General features: G+C 40.4%; 1 protein-coding gene across 5 annotated transcripts in view; it reads left to right on the top strand.

Moving 5' to 3' along the window:
* The window catches only part of mbd5 (methyl-CpG binding domain protein 5), a 249617-nt gene that overhangs the window by 136665 nt on the left and 90001 nt on the right, over nucleotides 1–22951 (top strand). For all 5 annotated transcript variants that reach the window (XR_015757722.1, XM_087989241.1, XM_043694122.2 and 2 more), the window contains exon 5: nucleotides 2934–3627. Coding sequence is in view for 4 of the 5 variants with exons in the window: in XM_087989241.1 (XP_087845367.1) it covers nucleotides 3518–3627 (110 nt within the window). In the remaining variant the exon portion in view is untranslated. The remainder of the gene's footprint in view (nucleotides 1–2933; nucleotides 3628–22951) is intronic.

The raw sequence follows: 22951 nt of genomic DNA on the forward strand, positions 1-22951 counted from the left end.
GCTACCTTGATAGCGCGCATATGCAGCAGGCATACCTTTAGTGACTGGTATATAAGCATGCACGCTCTCAATTTATAACCATTAAGATAATCCATCTTCCTGTTTTTGCTGCCAAAATGGGTAATCTCACATTTACCCAGATTATACTGCATCTCCCATGCATTTGCCACTGACTCAACTTGCAAATTTGGAATTTTTACTTTTTAATTACAGTAATACAATCATAGACATGTACAGCGCGGTAACAGACCCTTCAGTCCAACTCGTCCATGCCAACCAAATATCCTAAACTAATCTAGTTCCATTTGCCACACTTGGCCCATATCCCTCTGAAGTCTTCCTATTCATGTTCCTATCCAGATGCTTCTTAAATGTTGTAAATGTACCAGTCTCCATCACTTCCTCTGGATCAGTGGTGCTGGAAGAGCACAGCAGTTCAGGCAGCATCCAACGAGCAGCATCTGACAGCTCATTCCATACATGCATCCAAATCATTAATATGTATTGGGAATAGCTGGGGCCGTAACACTGATTCTTGAGGTACAGCCCTAGTCACTGCCTACTATCCAGGAAAATACCTATTTATCACTACTCTTTGTTTCTTGTCTCCCAACCAATTTTCCATCCATCTCAATGCACTACCCCCAAATCCCTTGCACTGTAATTTTTCATGCTAATCTCTCAGGTGGGATGTTGTTGAAAGCCTGCTGAATGTCCAAATAAACCACATCCACTGGCTCCTGCTCACCAATTCCATAAGTTGCATCCTCAAATAATTTGTCAGGCGTGATTTCCATTTCATAAATCCCTGCTAACTGTGACTGATCATCCTCGCGTTTTCCAGATGCTCAGCTTTTACAATGGACTCTAGCATTTTCCAAATTGCCGACATCAGGCTGACTGGTTTTTTAATGCCTTGTTTTCTCTCTGCCTTCCTTTAACAATCAAGAGGTAACATTAGCTACATTACAATTTCTAGGAAATGGTATGGAATCTATAGAATCCTGGACGCTGACCACTAGCTCATCCACTATTTCCAGGACCACTTCCTTCAGTTCTCTGGTATGTAGATTATCAGACCCTGGAGATTTATCTGCCTTTAATGCATAAATTTCCCTGACACTATTTCCTTTTCCTACTGATTTTCTTCAGTTCCTCCATATCATTCCATCCTGTACTTCCTGACATTTCTCATATGTCTTTTTACAAATACAGCCATTTATACGTGATGACCTTTTTCATGAGAACCTCTGTCTCAACTGCACAGTTTTATAAGATGTTCTGAGGTTTGGAAATAAAACGTTGTGAGATTGCTTTGATCAATCAGTGAAATTGTCATAGAGTCATAGAGATGTACAGCATGGAAACAGACCCTTCGGTTCAACCCGTCCATGTCGACCAGATATCCCAACGCAATCTAGTCCCACTTGCCAGCACCCGGCCCATATCCCTCCAAACCCTTCCTATTCATATACTCATCCAAATGCCTCTTTAAATGTTGCAATTGTACCAGCCTCCTGTACTTCCTCTGACAGCTCATTCTATACACGTACCAGCCTCTGTGTGGAAAATGTTGCCCCTTCGGTCTCTTTTATATCTTTCCCCTCTCACCCTAAACCTATGCCCTCTAGTTCTGCACTCCCCCACCCCAGGGAAAAGAATTTTTATGTTTATTCTATCCATGTCCCTCATGATTTTGTAAACCTCTATAAGGTCACCCCTCAGCCTCTGACGCTCCAAGGAAAACAGCCCCAGCCTGTTCAGCCTGTCCCGATAGCTCAAATCCACCAACCCGGGCAACATCCTTGTAAATCTTTTCTGAACCCTTTCAAGTTTCACAACATCTTTCCAATAGGATGGAGACCAGAATTGTATGCAATATTCCAACAGTGGCCTAACCAATGTCCTGTACGGTGACACAATGGTTAGCACTGCTGCCTCACAGCGCCAGAGACATGGGTTCAATTCCTGCCTCAGGCAACTGTCTGTATGGAGTTTACACATTCTCCCTGTGTCTGTGTGGGTTTCCTCCGGGTGCTCCGGTTTCCTCCCACAGTCCAAAAATGTGCAGGTTAGGTGAATTGGCCATGCTACATTGCCCGTAGTGTTAAGTGAAGGGGTAAATGTAGGGGAATGGGTCTGGGTGGGTTGTTTTTCGGAGGGTCGGTGTGGACTTGTTGGGCCGAAGGGCCTGTTTCCACACTGTAAGTAATCTAATCGAAGTAATCTAATCTAATCTAAACATGACCTCCCAACTCATTACTCTGACCAATAAAGGAAAGCATACCAAATGCTGCCTTCACTATCCTATCTACCTGCGACTCCACTTTCAAGGAGCTTTGAACCTGCACTCCAAGGTCCCTTTGTTCAGCAACACTCCCTAGGACCTTACCATTAAGTGTATAAGTCCTGCTAAGATTTACTTTGCCTTAGCTGATGATATAATGTGTTATCGAAATATAAAGGATTAAGTATGAAACACAGCTCTGAATGGCTTGAAGTTCTTGCAATTAAAGCAATCAAAACATGCCAAGCCAAGTCTATACTGGCTTCTGGTGCTATTGTATATGGAGTAATGGGGCTTAGAATATGAAAATGGAATTTAAAGATTAAACACTGATTCAAGTTATTTATACATATGTATTTGTGAAATGAAGAAATCTCTCTCCTTTTCATGTTTACTTAATTCATAAGCAAACCTGCTCATGATGGCTCAAATGATTTTCAAATGGCTAAAGTTTGTATTTTAGATAATATATTCAGACAGTGCAGTGTTCCTCAGAATCCATGACCAGGTATCAGTGCACTGTGCAGTATATGCAAATATCTTACAGCACACCTCTATAATCATTTTCTTGATGATAAACTAATTGTTAATTTTGCATAAAGTATTGATAGTCGGTTAACTAAACTAAATTCTTGTCTATTTACAGGGCGTTATATAAAGGCTGGTATAAAAGCTATGGATGCAGTGAGAAGCAACGTCAGGAGGCTGCTTTGCCAAATGTGAGAACCATCTGTATTTCGACGTGCTGGGAAATATACGTTAAAGAGAAGGATGTGTTCTACTGTGGCTTCAGTTGTAGAGAGATTACCCTGACCCTAAAAAGTCAAGACTAGTCTGCGGGAATCAGTAAAGTTGAATTAAACTGCTGTATGTCAGAACATATATTATCCTCTTAAAGCTCAGAACCTAATAAAGGCATTTGTAAATCATGTGCATTCTGATTAGAAGGCAGCCGGCTCTCTCCATGTAGCTTTACTCTCCAGCTGAAAACGCTCTGATTCATCCCACAACACTAAATGAATGTGGATTATTATGAAGCAGTGACTTTATATAAAATGGTGGCTTTTGAAGAGATGATTCCTCATTGACCTGGAACATCTCCCTGAATACTTTGTACAGTGGACAAACACTGTACCATATGGTCATGTTTCAGAGGCCATGATGACATGAAATCCAGAGATATCATCTGACTATTGATATCTTTGAGGTGTCACAAGCAGAAACATAAAAATGAATGGAGGAAATGAGAATGATGGTGAAAAGGATGGCGGGGGGCCAGCAGTCCAAGTTCCAATAGGATGGCAGCGGCAAGTTGACCAGAATGGAGTGCTGTACATGAGGTATGTGTTCCATTTCTTTTAAGGTTGTCAATGTGGCGAATGGGAAGAAGGTTTGAATAAAGAGAAAGCAAATTTGAGAAATGCCTCTGGAGTCAAATACAGGGTACATAGAAATTGTGATCAAAAAACTGTTTCCTATTAATATTTTTGTGCTGGTAATTATTTTTACTCTACCTTTTTATGGTGTTTTGCATAGTTGGAAATGCCCTCCAGCTCCATGACGTAATTACTTGCCTTGCAGTTTACTCACTCTGTAATCTGTTTACTCGGCAAAGTTATGGGTTATTTAATTTAAACTTTTCCAATAGGACTGACTATTTCAAGTGTTGACTTCTTTTAAAGTGAACATTTTGAAAGTTCAGTGGCAGATGAGTGCTGTAATTTAATGGTTTACACCATTCTAAGGACTTACTTGCTTTCATCAGTAGTTTTTTGTGTCATGGAGCAAGTTAGTTCGCACTAATGACTATTACAATGACCTTGTACTTGAATTAGAAAGAGAAAAGCAGTAACCTTCTAGATTGCTCTTGAATAACTGTTAAAATTGTGGATGTGGATGCTAGTTAGACTGGGGATTTGCTCTTATTTTGCTTTAGCATATGGCCTTTGTATATGTACCGATTCATAAGCAGTAAGATAGTGGTTAAATTACACAACAGTTTGTAACTTTCTGAACAGTACCACAGCTCTTGCCAGGAATAGTTTTAAAGAGTGATAAATGTTAAAGTAAGAGTAAGTAAATTTCAATATTTTGCTGATGCTTCACTCAAAGGCATATGGTATTGACCTTTTTTAAATATTAGATAAGAATGGTATCTCAAAACACTTCTATGTCTTTCAAATCGTGACCAGAAACTTCTGAAGCCTGTTCTCTGGCCTTCACTGCTCTGTGTAAATGTTCAGTTTCCATTTTGTGGTGTAATTTGAGGAAACGGAATTATGGTGAAAAATATTCCAAATGGTTTTTGTTAAATAGCTTTATTTTCTCTATGTCATTAAGTTGACTAGCTTTTGTTTCTCATTTCATGTTTTCCTCACATTATCTGTATGAAAATCCTGCAACATTTTTTCTTATAAACTCTGTTATCAATTCAACCTTTTCCAGTTTATTACAGAGATGGATGGGGCTTCTTGAAGATTTTAATTTGAGTTTTTCACTCACTGATGGTAGCTGATTACATGCACTGACTTGGCCTCCTTCAACAGAATTTTATAATGTATATTACTACTTTTATGTAATACCTTTTCATACAGAAAACTCCCCATAGTGATCTGCGAGGACAGGATGAAATGTATGGGTTAGAGGTCGGTAGGCATGCCAAGCTGGAGAACATGGCAAAGTAAAAGCTGGGTCGGTAGTGGAAGGATTTGTGAACTATAATTAAGATTTTAAATTTGACCATTGATGGGCATGAAGTCTGCCCCACAGTACCAGGGACCCGGGTTCAATTCCAACCTTGGGCGACTGTGTGGAGTTTGCACATTCTCCTTGCGCCTGCGTTTGTTTCCACCAGGTCCTGCCCCCAGTCCAAAGATATGATTTGGCGATGCTAAATTGCCCATTGTGTCCTCGGATGTGCAGGCTAGGTGGATTAGTCATGGGAAATGCAGGGCAACAGGGACAGGGTAGATGTGGACTCACAGGGTTGGTGTGGACTCGATAGACTGAATTGTGTAGCAAGTAACTTGATTGACTTGATTTATTTATTGTCACATACGTTTGGATTCAAAATACAGTGTATATAATTCCCACTCTATGGTGTCATCTTAAAACACAAAAATAAACCAGAGCATAGAAAATAGGGAAAAAAAATAAAGACATCAAGTCCAACTGGACAGTCCCCCTTAAATGCTGAACTGTGGGCTTGGAGCAGCCAGCCACGGCTCCCTTCTCTGGCATCATCTCACCTCCATTGACTCTCAATGTTTGACTACCATCTACAAGGAAAACATCAGGTGTGTTGGGATACCCTCTAAGTGCCTGGCTGGGTACAGCTCCTCCATTACTCAAGAAGCTTAAAACTATCCAGGAAAAAACATTCTGCATTATTGGTACCCGATCTGCTGCCTCCACCACTCTCAGCAGCATTATGCCATCCACCGTATGGACTCTTTACAGCTAACCTCTGACATCACTTTCCAAAGGAATAACCACTACCACCAAAGAGGGCAAGGCAGCAGACGTATGGAACCACTGACCTACAGGTTCCCCTCCAAGTCATGCATCTTCAGAATGGAACTATATCACCATTCTTTTATTATTGGAGGATCAAAATTTTGGGACTTTAAGCAGTATCATGAGTGAACTATTGCATGAGCTGCAGTGTTTCATGAAAGCATTCATCACCGTTTCAATGACATCTAAGATTGGGTAATAAATGCTGGGTATAGCCAGCAACGATCACTCTTGGGGAAGAATAAAAAGCAGAGGAGAATTTCTTCTCAACATTAATTAACTTAATACCCCCAAACCTTTATTCTTCAGACATAATCAAACTGGAAAGGAAGATTAAGAAAACCTACTCTCCCTGTTCCTATGGAAACAAAAACTGAAACTGAGATCAGAAACCAAAGCTGCTGTGTAGAGTAAAATTGGTTGAGGCTATTTAAAGAAACACAGAGCCATTCATGTTCAGTAATAGAACTTGATGCTAAAAATGCAAGCTATAGATTACAGAGGCTAGCTCCAACAGCTGAGATTAAGCAAAGACAGAGTTTCTGCTTTTGGGTTTGATGGCTTGTGCAGTTGAGATCACGAATAGATTTTGCAGGTGTCTTCCGCTTTTGAAGACCTTGCCCATGAAACTAGGCTTAGTTGTGCACTGCTGTTGACTCAGGATTGAACTAAGTTCTAGAAGAGGAGTGGCTTTTCAAGGGAAGCAGAGTTTTGAAGGATTTTGTTACTGAGTTTGCCCTATAGATATTTTCTCAATAACATCAATACTCTAACCAATAAAGGAAAGCATACCAAATGTCGTCTTCACTATCCTATCAACCTGCGACTCCACTTTCAAGGAGCTATGAACCTGCACTCCAAGGTTTTTGTTCAGCAACACTCCTATAGGCCCTTACCATTAAGTGTAGAAGTCCTGCTAAGATTTGCTTTCCCAAAATGCAGCACCTCACATTTATCTAAATTAAACTCCCATCTGCCACTTCTCAGCCCCTAGGCCCATCTGATCAAGATCCCGTTATAATCTGAAGTAACCTCCTCCTTTGTCCATTACACCTCCAATTTTGGTGTAATCTGCAAGTTTACCAACTAAACCTCATATGCTCACATCCAAATCATTTATATAAATGATCAAAAATAGTGGACCCAGCACCGATCCTTGTGGCACGCCACTGGTCACAGGCCTCCAGTCTGAAAACAACCCTCCATCACCAGTCTCTGTCTTCTACTTTCAAACCAGTTCTGTATCCGAATGGCTTGTTCTCTCTGTATTCCATGCTCACCTTGCTAACCAGCCTCCCAAAGGTTACCTCAGATTACAACGGGATCTCAATCAGATGGGCCAATGGGCTGAGAAGTGGCAGATGGAGTTTAATTTAGATAATTGTGAGGTGCTGCATTTTGGGAAAGCAAATCTTAGCAGGACTTATGCACTTAACAGTAAGGTCCTAGGGAGTGTTGTTGAACAAAGAAATCAGGAGTGCAGGTTCATAGCTCCTTGAAAGTGAAGTCACAGGTAGATAGGATAATGAAGAAGGCGTTTGGTATGCTTTCCTTTACTGGTCAGAGTATCGCATGCAGGAGTTGGGACATCATGTTATGACTGTACAAGACGTTGGCTAGGCAACTGTTGGAATATTGCATGCAATTCTCCTTCCTATGGGAAAGATGTTGTGAATCTTGCAAGGGTTCAGAAAAGATTTTACAAGGATGTTGCCAGGGTTGGAGGACTTGAGCTGGGGGAGATTTTGAATAGGCTGTGGCTGTTTTCCCTGCAGCATTGGAGGCTGAGAGGTGACCTTGTAGAGGTTTATAAAATCATGAGAGGCATGGATAGGATAAATAGACAAAGTCTTTTCCCTGGGATGGGGCAGTCCAGAACTAGAGGGCATAAATTTAGGGTGAGAGAGGAAAGATATAAAAGAGACCTAAGGGGCAACTTTCTCACGCAGAGGGTGGTACGTGTATGGAATGAGCTGCCAGAGGAAGTGGTGGAGGCTAGTACAATTGCAACATTTAAAAGGCATTTGGATGGGTATATGAATAGGAAGGTTTGGAGGGGTATGGGTTAGGTGCTGGCAAATTGAACTAGATTGAGTTGGGATTTCTGGTTGGCATGAGCAAGTTGGACCGAAGGGTCTGTTTCCATGCTGTACATCTCTATGACTCTGTAACATGTTAAGAAATATTGTTGCACACCTCTGGAGCAGGTGAGACTTGAACCCATACTCAGCGACAGCGGTACTGCCTTTGTACCGCAAGTGCCTACTTAGAGTTTGCTTATATGCTGAATACACTGCTCAACCAATTTAGGAGCATCCGCTTGTGTTTGCCATTTAATGAGTAATTTATAGCTTATAATGGACTGCAACTTGCTTGTTAGTTCATACTTAACTAGTATTAACTTTGGATTTTGGCGGAAGTATTAAAAGTTAATAAGTATTAAAAGTTAGTTTTGTTTGATTTCGAGTCACTCTCATTTTACATTAAAATTTCTTTTAAATCATGGAAGTTTATTTCATTTTTTTGTGAATAATTTTGATTCCGATTTCTGCTACTGTTAACAAAAGTTACTGGTTTTGCCTGAGATAGTGAAACAGAAGCCTCAAAATTCATTAACCGATGTTCAGCTCTCCGATCACATTGTCCCTTTCCTGATCAATTCCTGTTCTGTAAAAGACCAGAACAGCACCACTTCCCTCCTTTTACCTGTTTCCTCACTCAACACATCCTGATTACTCTCCCAATTTTTCTTTTATCATTTGATTAAGACTGAGAGTAATTGTAATTTAATGCTCAGGCAAAGTTCAATGCTAAATGCAAACTTGAAAAGACTCTGTAAAGACATCAATACTTAAAATTTCTCACTCACCAAATTTCCCGAGTTAAGCAAGTACTTTGTCTTGGAGTACTGATTTAGCCTTCCATTTACAAAGCTCTTAATGACTGGGTTAGATACACGATTTTAAAAAAAGAATAAATTCACTGTTCTAGAAATAATTCTTCAGAATACTTGGTGAGTTTGCAAATTATTGCTAAAATTGCCAAATGTTGTTCTTAAATGTGTTGGGTTGCAGTTATTTCCAAATTGTAAGTTTGTTTCTTGATGCATTTCTATGCTGAAGCATGGAATCCTTAGGTTATGGATGATTTTATTTCTGTACATATGTTTGGATGTTCATGGTGAAACTTGGAAATAAATAACTTATCTTGATCTAGGATTGTTAGCTTGATTACTATCAATGCAGTCCCTTGTTGTTAGAGCCATGGATGGAAGTCACATCAGGAGTGAAGTTGACTTCGAAATCATCTTTGCAATGGAACGATTTGGCAAAACTCTTTCTAGGCTCATATATGAAAAATAACTTGAACATCATTATAAAATCTTGCCAGAGCCCAATTCTATTACTTACTTGGGAGCGGCAGAATTAATGCATCCAATTTGGAACCTTTGTTTTATAGTTTTAGAAATCTAGAGGGAACCATTCTTGGTTATGTTTCACTGCTTATGAAGTTTTTAGAACATGCTATAAGTTTGACAAGTCTGGCTATTTGCATATGCAATGCAGCGAATATGTTGCTGTCCCTGTTATCAGTGATAGCTACAACTGAACTAGCTGGCGTCTAATGAATCCTGATGCAATGAAGAATGTTGCTATAAAAGCGTAGCAGGAGAGAATCCCAGCCTGAAGCTTAAAACCAGTTGGAAACTCAGCATCAGAATATTGTGGTTTCAAGTTCAACCCGAGCACTAAGTCCAAGCTAATAGATCAGTCCCATCATGTGAGTGCTCCTCTGTCAGAGTTGCTGTTTTTCAAAAACTCTTTCCGCTGGTTGTAAAGGATTCCCTGGAACTACTCTATCAACTCTTAACAAATGCCAGAATCTTCTGTTCAAATTTCATCCCTCAACCAGCACCTTGAAAAAGCATACTATGTATTATAACAACGTTGATTGTGAGATTAAGCTGTCCACAAATTGACATTTCAATGGAGATTACAGTTCAAGAATACCTAATTGGTTCTAAAGCATTCAGATATCCTGAAATCATATAAGATGGGATAAAAATCCATGTCTGTCTGTTTCTCTTTTACTGTTTCAAAGAATTCTTAGCAATAATTTGGTTTGCTGACCATGTATCAAATGAGATGTTTGGTTCCAGTTCGCAATGACAGTGTTGTTTGTGGTAACAACAGGCAAACCATCATCTAAAATTCTTGTGTATCAAATAGAAATGGTGAATGGAAGAATTCTTTCAGAGTAGCATGGTATCAACTTTAAAAATATTGAACCAAAGCAGCAAAATAAACAATGAATTAAAATTAGTTCATAAATATAATATGAGAGAAAGTGAGGACTGCAGATGCTGGAGAGTCGGAGTCGAAACATCTGCCACTGGAAAAGCACAACAGGTCAGGCAGCATCCGAGGAGCAGGAGAGTCTATGTTTCGTGCATAACCTCTTTATCAGGAATATAGGACAAGGAAGGGGGCTGAGAGATAAGGTGGAGGTGGACTGTGGGGAAAGTAGCTGGGGAGGCAATGGGTGGATGCAGGTGAGGGTTGGTATGATAGGTCGATGGGGAGGGTGGACAGGATAGGTGAGAAGAAAGATGGACAGGGCAAGAGGGCGGTGCCAAGTTTGACAGTTTGATCTGGGATGAGTTGGGGTTGTTTGGAGGGGAGGGGAGGCTTGGAAACTAGTGAAATCGATGTTGATGCTGTGTAGTTGAAAAGTCCCACGGCAGAAGTCATCGGGTGACTTGGATTTGGCAATGGAGGAGGCCAAGGTCTTGTGTATCCTTGGTGGAGTGGAAAGGGAAGTTCAAGTGTTCGGCCACAAGGCAATGGAGTTGTTTGGTGTGTGTGTTTCACATATGTTCCCTGAAACAGTCCGCTAGTTGTCGTTCCATCTCCCCAGTGTACAAGCAAACACGTTGAGAGCAACGGACACAGTAGATGAAGGTGGGTGGATGTGTAGGAATATATTTGCCAAATGTGAAAAGATCATTTGGAGCCTTGGAGGGAATTGAGGGGAGAGATGTGGGCACAGGTTTTGCAGCAGCAGGGAAAGATGCCAGATGTTGAGGGTAGATTAGTGGGGCATGGACCTAACGAGGAAGTCACTGGGGAATAGTCTCTGCGCAGCTAGGGGTCAGGAAGGAAATGACTCTGGTGGTGGGGTTTGATTGGAAGTGGTGGAAACGGCAGAAGATAATGCACTGTATCTGGATATTAGTGGGGTGGAAGCTGAGGACCAATGGGGGCGGGGTTCAAGGGCAGAGGTGCAGGAAGTGCAGGAGATGTGCTGGAGGGCATTGTTGTTGTTCATGCGAGAGGAGAAATTGCGGTCCCTGAAATGGGAGCCATCTCATCCCAGATTCAACCCTCCTAACTCAACAGCACCCTCTTGACCTGTCCTACCTGTTCATCCTCCTTCACACCTATCCACTCCACTCTCCTCACTGACCTATCACAATCACCCCCCATCTGCATCTATCTCTCGCCTTCCCACCCCAACCCTTCTATTTATCTCTGTGTCTTTTCTCCTGACCCCACCCCACCCCACCCAAACATTCCTGAGGATGGACTGATACCTGATATGTTGACTGTCCTGCTCCTTGGACGCTGTGCTTTTCCAGCGCCACACTTTTTACTTCAGTCATATACTATGTCGACTCAGATTGCTTCCTGAATTGCGATAAAAGGCTTCACTTTCTCTAATTTTGAAACAAGTTTTTTTTTCCGTTAAGTCCATCAGAGAGGGTAGTTATAGATGCAGGTGAATTTTTCAGCTAAGAGAGCATATGCCAAGATTAAGCATTGTATCAGCACTGCACTGAATAGTCAAACTAGATTGTGCACCCTATCCCTGATGTGGAACTTGAGCCTTGGTCAGAATTTTCTATCAAGCCAAGATTGAAACTTAACTCGCACAATAGCTTCAACAGTAATCATACACAAATGAATAGCGTTTCTTGATGGCTGTCAAATTAGATTGTCTGGAATCTGAGCTAAGAGACTGTTGCTGGGTAATGTTAATTATAAAATTTGATATGATTTGTGAACATTTTAGTTTCTGAAATCTTTGAATGAGAGAGAGAGTGTGAAATTAAGATAATCTGTTAAAATTTATCATTCTATTTGAAATTGAACAGAAATATGACTTCCAAGACTATTAGCTTAACGTAAAGGATTGGTGCTTGGTCCAATGGTTTACATAATTTATCCAAATGATTTGATTGTGATTGTAGGAGCTATGGTTAGTAAGTTTGCAGAGGACCAAAATAGGAGGTGTAGTGGACAGTGAAGAAGGTTACCTCAGAGTACAACAGGATCTTGATCAGATGGGTCAGTGGGCCAAGGAGTGGCAGTTGGAGTTTAATTCTGACAAATGTGAGGTGCTGCAATTTGGAAAGGTGAATCAGGGAAGGGCATATACACTTAATGGTAAGCTCCTGAACAAAGAGACCTTGGAATGCAAGTTCATAGTTCCTTGAAAATGGAGTCACAGGTAGACAGGATACTGAAGATGATGTTTGGTATGCTTGTCGTTATTGGTCAGTGCATTGAGTACAGGAGTTGGAAGGACATGTTTCTGTCAAAAAGTATGGCATTGGAAAAGCACAGCAGGTCAGGCAGCTTCCGAAGAGCAGGAGAGTTGACATTTCGGGCATGAGCCTTTCATCAGGAATCACATACTCAATGCACTGACCAATAAAAGCAAGCGTACCAAATTTGGTCTTCACTATCCTATCTACCTGAGACTCTAAAGGAACTATGAATTTGCATTCCATAGTCTCTTTGTTCAGCAACACTCCCCAGGACCTTACCAGTAAGTGGTGACATCCTGCCCTGTTTAAGGGCTTATACCTGAAATGTCGACTGTCCTGCTGCTTGGGTGACCTGTGTTTTTCCAGTGGCACGCTTTTTGACTCTGACTCTCCAGAATCTGCAGTCCTCGCTTTCTCTCGGGTCATGTTGCAGCTGTGCAGGACATCGGTTAAGCCATTATTGGGATACTGCATGCAATTCTGATCTCTCTGCGATAGGAAGGATGTTGTGCAACTTGAAAGGGTTCAGAAAAGGTTTATGGGGATGCTGCCAGGGATGGAGGGTTTCACCTATAGGGAGTGGCTGAATAGACTGGGACTATTTTTCCTGGAGCATTGGAGGCTGAGGGGTGGCCATAAAGATGTTTATAAATTCATGAGGGGCATAAATAGGGTAAATTGACAATCTTTTACTAGAACTAGAGGATATGGGTGTAAGGTGAGAGGGAAAAGATTAAAAAGAGGTCCAAGGAGCAATTTGTTCGCGCACAGGGTGGTGCGTGTATGCAATGAGCTGCCAGAGGAAGTGGTGGAGGTTGGTGTGATTACAACATTAAAAGGCATCTGGATGGTACATGAATAGGAAGGGTATAATTGGATATGTGCCAGATGCTGGCAAATGGGGCGAGATTAATTTAGGATATTGGTGGCTCAGTGAATACCACGACTGCCTCACAGCACCAGGGACCCGGGTTCAATTCCAGCTTCGAGCAACTGTCGATGTGGAGTTTGCACATTCTTCCCGTGCCTGCGTGAGGTTTCCTCCGGGTGCTCCAGTTTTCTCCCACAGTCCAAAGATGTGCAAGGTAAGGTGAATTAGCCATGCTAAATTGCCCATAGTGTTCTGGGATGTGTAGGCTAGGTGCATTGGTCAGGGAAAATGTAGAGTAATAAGGGAGGGGAATAGGTCTGGGTGGGTTACTCTTCGGAGAGTTGGTGTGGACTTGTTGAGCCAAATGACCTATTTCCAGGCTATAGGGATTCTTTAATAGCTCTATGATATGTGGTCAGCATGAACCGAATGGTCTGCTTCCATGCTGTATATCTCTATAAATTCAGACATCGCAGAATCTTAATGTTCTGTTTTAGTTTTTTAGAATGAGGCAAGAGTAAATGTGTTTCTTATCTTTTCAATAAACAGGAAATACTACATGCCTCCACCATACAGGTATTGAGAGCATTCTCACAATGCAGCTATTCCTTAAGGTTTTCCCTGTATTGGTTTTTGACTTGTTACTATTATGCTGAGAAAATCTGTTTATTTAGAGTTTCCACCTCTCTGAGGCAGCTTCGGACCAATTCACAGCCAACAAAATGCCTGAAAAGTACTGCTCACGTTTTAACAGCTGTGATACTGCCCAACATTTTAAAATAATCAGCAACATTGTCCATGGAATAATACTAATTAGGGGGACAAAAGATACATTGCCTTATTCTCAATGTTAAAGAATCATTTTATAAAAAGTTTTGCAGGATTTAGATAAAGGTTTAATAAACTGTCAAAAGTTTATTAGTTCGTCATTGGGCCATATCCCACTTATGCACCAGCTTTAAGTGAAGTTTAGCCATTAATTTACTGAGGTATATTGTTTACAAACAGACTAAAAAAAATGACCTCAACCCATAGTTGTAGAGGTAAAAATGAACAGCAGGAACAATGTGTTTCAAAGAAACTCTGGACCGATTGTAATTTGTTTAAAAATAACTAAGCTTGCTAAAATTGCCAATTGGTTCGTGTGGATGTCACTAGAAATTGTCAAAAGCCCTTGGAGTCCGAAATATTTGTTGAATTGTAGTTAAAGTTTATATTTATGTTAAGTCTTATTTATAGAACTATAGAATGATTACAAATCACAAGGAGGCCTTTCAACTAGCATTTTGCAAAAGTTATCCAACTCGTGTGACTCCCCCTGCTGTTTCTTCATAGCCCGATATATGTTTTTCAAGTACTTTGTTCATTCCTCTTTGGATGTCACAATTGTATTTCCCTTTGCCACTATTTCAGACTGTGTGCATTCCAGTTCAGAGTACTAGCTGGGTAAAATGTTTTGCTTCATGTAATTTTGGTGCTTTAACCCATCATTTTAACTGTGTCCTCTGGCTTTGGGCCCACCTGCCAATGGGAAAAGTTTATCTATTCTATTCTATTGACGCCCTTCTTGATTTTGAACAAGCTTTTGCCATCTTCTACACTTTGTAAACATGTACCCACAGGTCTCACCTGTTTTTGCATCTTGGTTCCACCAGCTTGCCAATACTATCTTAGAACGAGAGTGTGGGGCTGGAAAAGCTCACAGGTTAGGCAACATCCAAGGAGCAGGAGAATTGCTGTTTCGGGCCTTCATCAGAAAGTACCACACTCTTGACTCTGATCTCCAGCATCTGCAGTCCTCACTTTCTTGTAGTTTATATTATCTTGGAGCCTGTCACTGACTTAGTGTTCACTACACATGACAAAGGAGGTTAATTTGCTGATGGGGATTAGATTTTAACACATTATAGAAAATGTTTTAATCAAAATGGTCAAGTGCTACTGTTCAATAAGTTCACAGTTTCCTTTAGAGGATTTCAAGGTTATCGAGAGGCAGGTTTGGGGCAGTACATTAATTAACTCTGCTGCCTCACAATGTCTCAGTTCAGTTCCAGCCTTGGGTCTCACTGCGTCTGCATGGTTTTCTGCTGGGTGCTCCAGTTTCCTCCGCCAGTCAAAAGGTGTGCAGGTTAGGTGGATTGGCCATGCTAAATTGCCAGGTAATGTCCAGGGATGAGCAGGCTGGGATTAGCCATGATTAATGTGTTGCAGAATTATACTGGGTAGGGTGGCATACTTTTCATAGGGGTGGTGCAGATTTAATGGGCCAAATGACCTCTATCTGCACTGTAGGGATTCTATTATAATTACAATGGGCAGTTTTTCAGAACCATAGATCAACAGCTTTAGATATTTGTCGATAAAAAGTGTTTATAAAGTTTGCACATATTAATGCATGCAGAATACATTTCAGCAGAGTTCCTCAGAAATTGTCGAACCAACAAGTTTCAGACCTAAGCGATGTCTAATGATCCAAGATTGGTTCATAACCTCCTCGTAAAGGATAGTCTTGGGAAGAGTGGCCATGACTTGAGCATTGAGGCAATAGAATTTTGTGTACAGCTTGTCTAAGAAACTTGGGTTGGAACTATTGCCTTAAACTAAAAAAGCAACTTTTTTACTGAGAGGAGAATGTTGATTGGGATGCGAGCAAGCTGATTGATCAGAGGTTTTGCCATGGAGAATGTACCAGATATTGAGGATAGGCAGCTGACATTAGAGGAGGGGATGGTGCAGTGGTCTGAGTTCAAAACCCATCTGGTTCATTAATGCCTGTCAGGGAAGGAAACCCAGCACGTACTAACTCAGTGAAAAAAGGTCTGTAACTTGAGTACTTTAAAGACACTTTTTATTCTCATTCTGGACTATTTAAACTCTGTATTCCCATGCTAGTCCTTTTTTAAACAATTTCAATTTTGCAACACCACTTAAACTATCTGTACTTTTGTCCCCTGTACTGAAGGTGGCGCTTGGAGGCGACATTACAAACTTTTCATTGCACTCATTCGCTTCCATCTGGGCAATTTGGGATGGGAATAAGTACTTCCTTCGCCAGCAACATCTATGTCCTATGAATGGAAAAATAAACTACCTAGCTTTGTTTAAAATTTCAGCAAGGCATGTTAACTCTGGTCAAGCCATTGTCCTGAAAAATGAGTCAGAGCATAAGACATAGCAGAGGCCAACTATTCGGGCCCATCACCATCATTCAATGTGATCATGCTTGATCTGACAATCTTCAATTCCCTTTTTTGTATAACCGTTGATTCCCTTAGTAATTAAAAATCTACCTCAGTCTTGTATATACTTAAGGACCAAGCCTTGCAGCCAGAATGGTTGATACCTATTTTGTTGCTTTTAAGCATGTGCAGTGTGTGTACACATTCTTTGCCTGTAAAGAATAGGAATTGTGCTTCAATACACATAGAATCTACTCATATTGTTACTACATGACTGCAGCTGAGGAACCTGAGTCCATGCTTGAGAGTCAGGAGTTAGTGTTCTTTTTTTTTTGCTTTAATGTTCTTTCAATCTAATATCATCTATGATTAACAGTAACTAGAACACATTGTGCAAGTAAACTAGATTTAAGCTAGCTCTGAATAAGAATCAATTCAGCTCGAAATGTTGGTTTGCTCTCTCCTCATGGATGCTTTGAGGAGAAAGTGAGGTCTGCAGATGCTGGAGATCAGAGCTGAAAATGTGTTGCTGGAAAAGCGCAGCAGGTCAGGCAGCATCCAGGGAAGCATCCTGAAGAAGGGCTTATGCCTGAAACGTCGATTCTCCTGTTCCCTGGATGCTGCCTGACCTGCGCTTTTCCAGCAACACATTTTCACCTCATGGATGCTGCCTGACCTGTGATTTCCAGCATTTTTTGTTTTCAGTAAGTTTATTTCTTCCTTGCAATTTAAAAGGGGTGTAAACACTCTGCTGTGAAATATGTGTATTTAGTTAGGTAATTGGTTAAATCTGGTTTCGCCAGCCCTGGTTTACTTCAGTATAAAGTTTTTTTCCTAGTGCAGCCAAGGCAAACAAATGCAGCTAAGAAAATTGAGTGAATTAATGAAGTGGGAGGGGGAGTGTTTCTTCATTTGCTTTCACTTTTTCATTCTTCTTGCCCTGACGGAATTGGTTCTAGCTATTCTATGATAAAAGAACAAGCTATTTGTTGAGTTCTGATAAGCAGTCAAGGTTTATTCTATTCCTAATGTTTAATGGAATTTCCAACGTGGTAGTGAAATTAATGAAATATAGAGAAAACAATGAACAATATTGTTAAGTAAGCGATTAATCAAAACTCATTCAGATGGTAGGACAGATACTGTCTCAAAACTGCAGCACGTGGGATCTCTTGGTTAGCAGCGTAATCCAGGGCAACCATGCCTGCAATAAGTGTTTGAGGCTGGAGCAACTTTGCCTTCGTGTTTAACCCCTTCCCTGGTGACTTTTTTTGGAGAAAACATTTCATTTTCAGACTATTTTTTAATTGCTTTTTTTTATAGTATTTTTAATGCTGATTATGGAAATAACTTTTGTTTTATCTATTTCCAATATTTTACTTGAAATTTTATTTTGAAGATACCATTTTCGGCAAAAAAAAATTGGTCTTTCAAGTAGTTCATCTTACGACCAGTTCATTTCTTGATCTGGCATTTTCACAATACCCCCAAGCATTTTCAAGGTGAAAAACACACAAATTTCTGCCTTTGTTACAGGGCGCCACATACAATCTCTTTCTCCAGTTTGTTCAGCAAAGCGATTAGTTTCGTCCACAACTTGATCAATAATTCTGTTGTCACATAGAAAACTAAAAAAATCCAAAGGAGTCATATCAGCTGTGTCTTGATCAATTGATATTCCAGGATTTCCAGTGAATGGGAAGCGTGGTGGTGGAGGAAGCATGCATTCTTCCGACACCACATGTCGACACCAAATTCGTCCATCCTCCTCCTCCTCCTTCTCACTTGAGAGAGAATAGCCATTATCAGATGAGCTTGCACTCTCATCTGATGTATCCAAGCTTCTAATAGAAGGTTCATACTCATTGTCATCTTCTGAGCTCGACATCTGGGCGTAATTTGTAAAAAAAAAACAGAAAAAAAACGAATGACTGTGTGTGCCCAAAAGCGGTGCGTCGACGCTTCTTGCAATGCCTGAGGTAGAAGAGACACAGCTACCAGACGTATGAGTCACCGAGTATATCCGTTTCTAGCTGAGAAGGGCCCAGAAATGTCGAGAATTGACTTATAAACTCGTCTGTGGCTGTTTTTGAAATTATATGTTTTGGACGAGTTTACTCGTCGCACTCTGAAAAAGACAAATTGGGTGAAGACAAGTTAACTTGTCGGATAAGGGGTTAAGCTTGATACTGAGCACAAGCATCGTGACATATCACAAAGGGGTCAAGTCAGCTGGCTGTTTCACATCATGACGGTAGTCACACCATTTAGAATGTGTTTTCTGACTTAGTCAGGGATTGGAAAGTGTGGCTGCAAGCGAGACAGGTAAGCAGAGCCAGACAATAGGAGTATCTTTGAAACTGTCCAAGGAGTCGAACGTCTGTCGCTTTATTTGGATGAAAGTGGGAGCTAGAGGGTGGATGAGCAAACTAACGAATGCACTGTAGTTATGGAAGCCATTCAAGTGGATGGATAAAAAGCAAAAGTAATTGAAGTAGTGGATAGTACATTGAGGGATTTTACATCGCTCTCTGCAATGAAAAATGAGTCAAGATGCTGTGTTGCCTACTGATACAAAGTTTCAAAACATCTTCTCAGGGTTGGAGAGGAACTTGCAATGAAAAAGGGAAGATCCACTCATTGGTCCATATTGGTACCAGCAACGTGCCGAACCTCAAATGTTACTCTATGGATTGTTACCTAAACTGCATGCAAATTGCCATAAGGGTACATACAATTGGCGTAATAAATTGCGATAAAGGTTGGCATAGGAGAAGTGGATTCTGGTTCATAGGGTAGTGTCAACAGAAGTCGAGAAAGTGGAGACTATTCTGTTGGGTCAGTCTGCACCTTAATTGTGCCAGTACCAGTGTTCTGGTAAACAATACGAGAGAGGTAGAGAGGGCTTTAAATGAAATAGTAGAGGCAAGAGATCAAATATGGAAGATAGATATCTAAGAGTGAGAAAAAGAAAAGTGAAATGGACAATGGAGGTCACAGTGGTTGCAAGAGATAAAGAGAAAAAAAATACATCAACAATCGAGACTAGATGTTACAAAGATAATAAAAGGACAAAACTAAATGTTCTATAACTAAATACATACGTAATTCCTTACAAAGCAAATTAAATGAAGCACAGGTAATAAATTTAGGCAAGTCTAGTTCTAGAGTGAATTATATAATGAATGGAAGAGCCTTGGGAAAGGTTGATGGGCAGAGAGATCTGGGAGTGCAGGTCCATTGTACCCTGAAGGTTGCTGCACAGGTGGATACAGTAGTCAAGAAGGTATTTAGTATGCTTGCCTTCATTGGACGGGGTATTGAGTATAAGAGCTGGCATGTCATGTTAAAATTGTACAAGACATTTGTTTGGCCGCATTTAGGATATTGTGTACAGTTTGGTCGCCACATTGCCAAAAGGATGTGGACACTTTGGAGAGGGTGCAGAGAAGGTTTACGAGGATCTTGCCTGGTATGGAAGGTGCTAGCTATGAAGAGACGTTGAGTAGGTTAGGTTTATTTTTACTAGAAAAAAGGAGATTGAGGGGGACCTGATTACAAAATCATTAAGGGTATAGACAGGGTGAATAGAAACAAGCTTTTTCCCAGGGTGAAGGATTCAAAAATGAGAGGTCACGCTTTCAAGGTGAGAGGTGAAAAGTTTAAGGGGGATACACGCGGCAAGTACTTCACACAGAGGTTGGTGGGCATTTGGAACACATTGCCAGCAGAGGTGGTAGAGCCAGGCACGGTAGATTCATTTAAGATGCGTCTGGACAGATGCATGAGTAGGTGGGGAGCAGAGGGATGCAAATGCTTAGGAATTGATTGACAGGTTTAGACAGTACATTTGGATCAGCTCAGGCTTGGAGGGCCTGTTCCTGGGCTGTAAATTTTCTTTGTTCTTTGTTCTAAATATCTGATAATTACTTCAGAGACATGGCTGCACATTGGCAAGAATTGAGTCCTGAATTTTGAGGTGTCTATGACATTCGAGAAAAATGGGAACCCTGGGTAAAGGTGGAGTGGGAGCACTGCTCAGCAAGGATACCATTTGTGCAGTAATTAGTGATGAGCATCATTCAGAAGATTAAGGTAGAAAATTGGTTTGAGATTAGATGAGGAGTAATAGGGGATAGAAGAAATTGATGTGTCAACAACAAGCCCCCTAACAGTAACTACAATGTACCACAAAGCAAAATTATTGGGTGCTGGTGGTAATGGAACAGCTATAATCATTTGTGAATTTAATCCACACAGAAACCGGAAAAATCAGATTGACAGCAATAGTCTGGGTGAAGAGCTCACAGAATGAGCTGCTTTGTGTAGCATATTCTACAAGTGACCATTCAGGTCATATTAGGCTTGTTTTTACATAGTATGACAGAATGAATTAATGACCTTGGAATAAAGTCACCCAAGATGATGACAACTGCAATATATTGAATTTTGCACTCAGTTTTTAAAAGGCAAAAGAGTTTTGGCTGTAACTGGTGTTCCTAATTTAGGAAAAGGGCAACTATGTAGGCATGAAAGTAGAGCTAGCTGGAGTGAACTGGCATATACTAAGCTATAGGATAGATTATTGCAACATTTAAGGAGATATTGCAGAATACTCAGAATAATAATTTTCCTGCTGGAAAGATAAGTTCTAAACAAGAATCCATCAGCTGTGGTTAACTGAGAAAACAGGAAAAAACATATAACTGTACAAGAATGAGTGGCAGATGAGACTGGTCAGAATGTAAGGAATTGAGAAGGGTGAAAAGAATGATCAGGAAAAACAAATTAGAGTATGAGGAAGTTAGTTAGAATGTAATAGAGTCTCTAAAGGTATTGGGAAAAGGAGAAGAATGAGTGAACGTTGGTCCTCTGGAGAGTGAGAATGGAGAGCCAATCCAAAATGATGGATAATACAAGGCAATGATAGATAAAATATCCAAATATTTTGGTTCAGATTTCACTATAGAAAATACAAAAGCATACTCATAATAGTTCAAAATCAGTAGGTGGAACGGCGATAGAACCTAGAGTAGAATTAGTGACAATCCTTCAGATCCAGATCTTCAACCTAAGATCTTAAGAAGTGGCAAATGAGGTTGTAGATGCATGAGTGTTAACTTTACAAAATTCACTCGGCCTGGAAAAGTTCCATCAGACTGGAAAGTAGCAAATATAACCCCTTTATTTAAAAAAGGGAGACCATAAGTAGGAAACTATATGCCAATTAGCTCATCATCAGTCATTGAGAAGGTGTTGGAATTGATCACTAAAGAGATTATCTTTGGACATTTTGTGAAACTTGATGGAATCAAGAATGAGCACAGTTTTGTGAAAGAAAAATCATGTTGAACCAATTTGTTTAGTAGTTTGAAGACATAACGTGATATGGATGAAGGGGAGCCTGATAATGTATTGTATTTGGATTTCCAGAAGACATTTGATGAACTGCCATATCAGTTTGGATAGAACATTTGCTGGCACAAAAAAAAGTATGCATCAACAGGTTTTTAATCTCATCGGCAGGATATGCCAAATGGAGTCCCACAGGAGCCTGTGCTGTGGCTTCAACTTGATTGAAATTTACATGAATGATTTAGGTGAGGGTAAAAAAGAAAGTCATGGTAGCTAAATTTAAAATGACACCAAAATATGGAGGAACATATGTTGTGAAGGAGTCATGAGCTCGCAGTTGGGTTGAGTGAGTCGTCAAAATCCAGCAAATGGTGTGTAAAATGACAAAATATGAATTTGGCAGTAAAAGTGAAAAAGAGATGTATGCTTTTAATGGGGATGTCTGTGTAAAGGTGTCCTGGCGCTTGAGTCACGCAAAAATTGTAATCAGGTACAGTGCAAAATCAAGACAACCCATGGAATGCTGTGCTTTGGTTATGCAGGGTATTCGTGAGATCACATCTCAACTACTGTGTGCAGTTTTGATCAACTTTAAGTAAAGATGCAAATACATTGGAGGCATTTCAGCAGTGGTTTACGAAATTAAATGTGTAATGAGTGGGTTGTCTTAAAGATAGTTTGAACAGGGTGGATTTGTTTCCATTGGCATGAAGAGTGAACATATACGCTTTAGCCAGTCTTTCAGAATTCTAAATGCATTTGCTGGAAGTTAGTTCCATAGATTTTCTGTTCCAGCTTCCAGAAACTCTTCTGTTCACTTAAACCCCTGCTATCCCTTACTACAAGAGGAATTGAACATAAAAGTAAGCGTGTTATACTTCAATTATACAGGGGCATTTTTTACCTTAAGAAAGATTGGGCTTGATTTGGAAGACTGGACTCAAGAGTTTAGAAGAATCAACAATGATTTGATTGAAATTTCTTTGAAGACCTGACTGGTCTTGGCAAGGTAGATGTTAAAATGATGTTTACTTTTGTAAAAGGACCGAGAGCTAGAGGACAATGTTATGAAAACAGGAGGCACCCTTTTAGAATAGACAAAGAATCAACTACTTTCGCAAGGTTGTATGAGTTTGGAACACTCTGCCTCAAGTGACAGTTGAGGCAGTGTTATTAAATATTTTTAAAGCGGA

Source organism: Chiloscyllium plagiosum, unplaced genomic scaffold (assembly GCF_037043375.1).
Source record: "Chiloscyllium plagiosum isolate Xiang-an unplaced genomic scaffold, Cpla_swu_hap1 HiC_scaffold_7, whole genome shotgun sequence".
NCBI lineage: Eukaryota > Metazoa > Chordata > Chondrichthyes > Orectolobiformes > Hemiscylliidae > Chiloscyllium > Chiloscyllium plagiosum.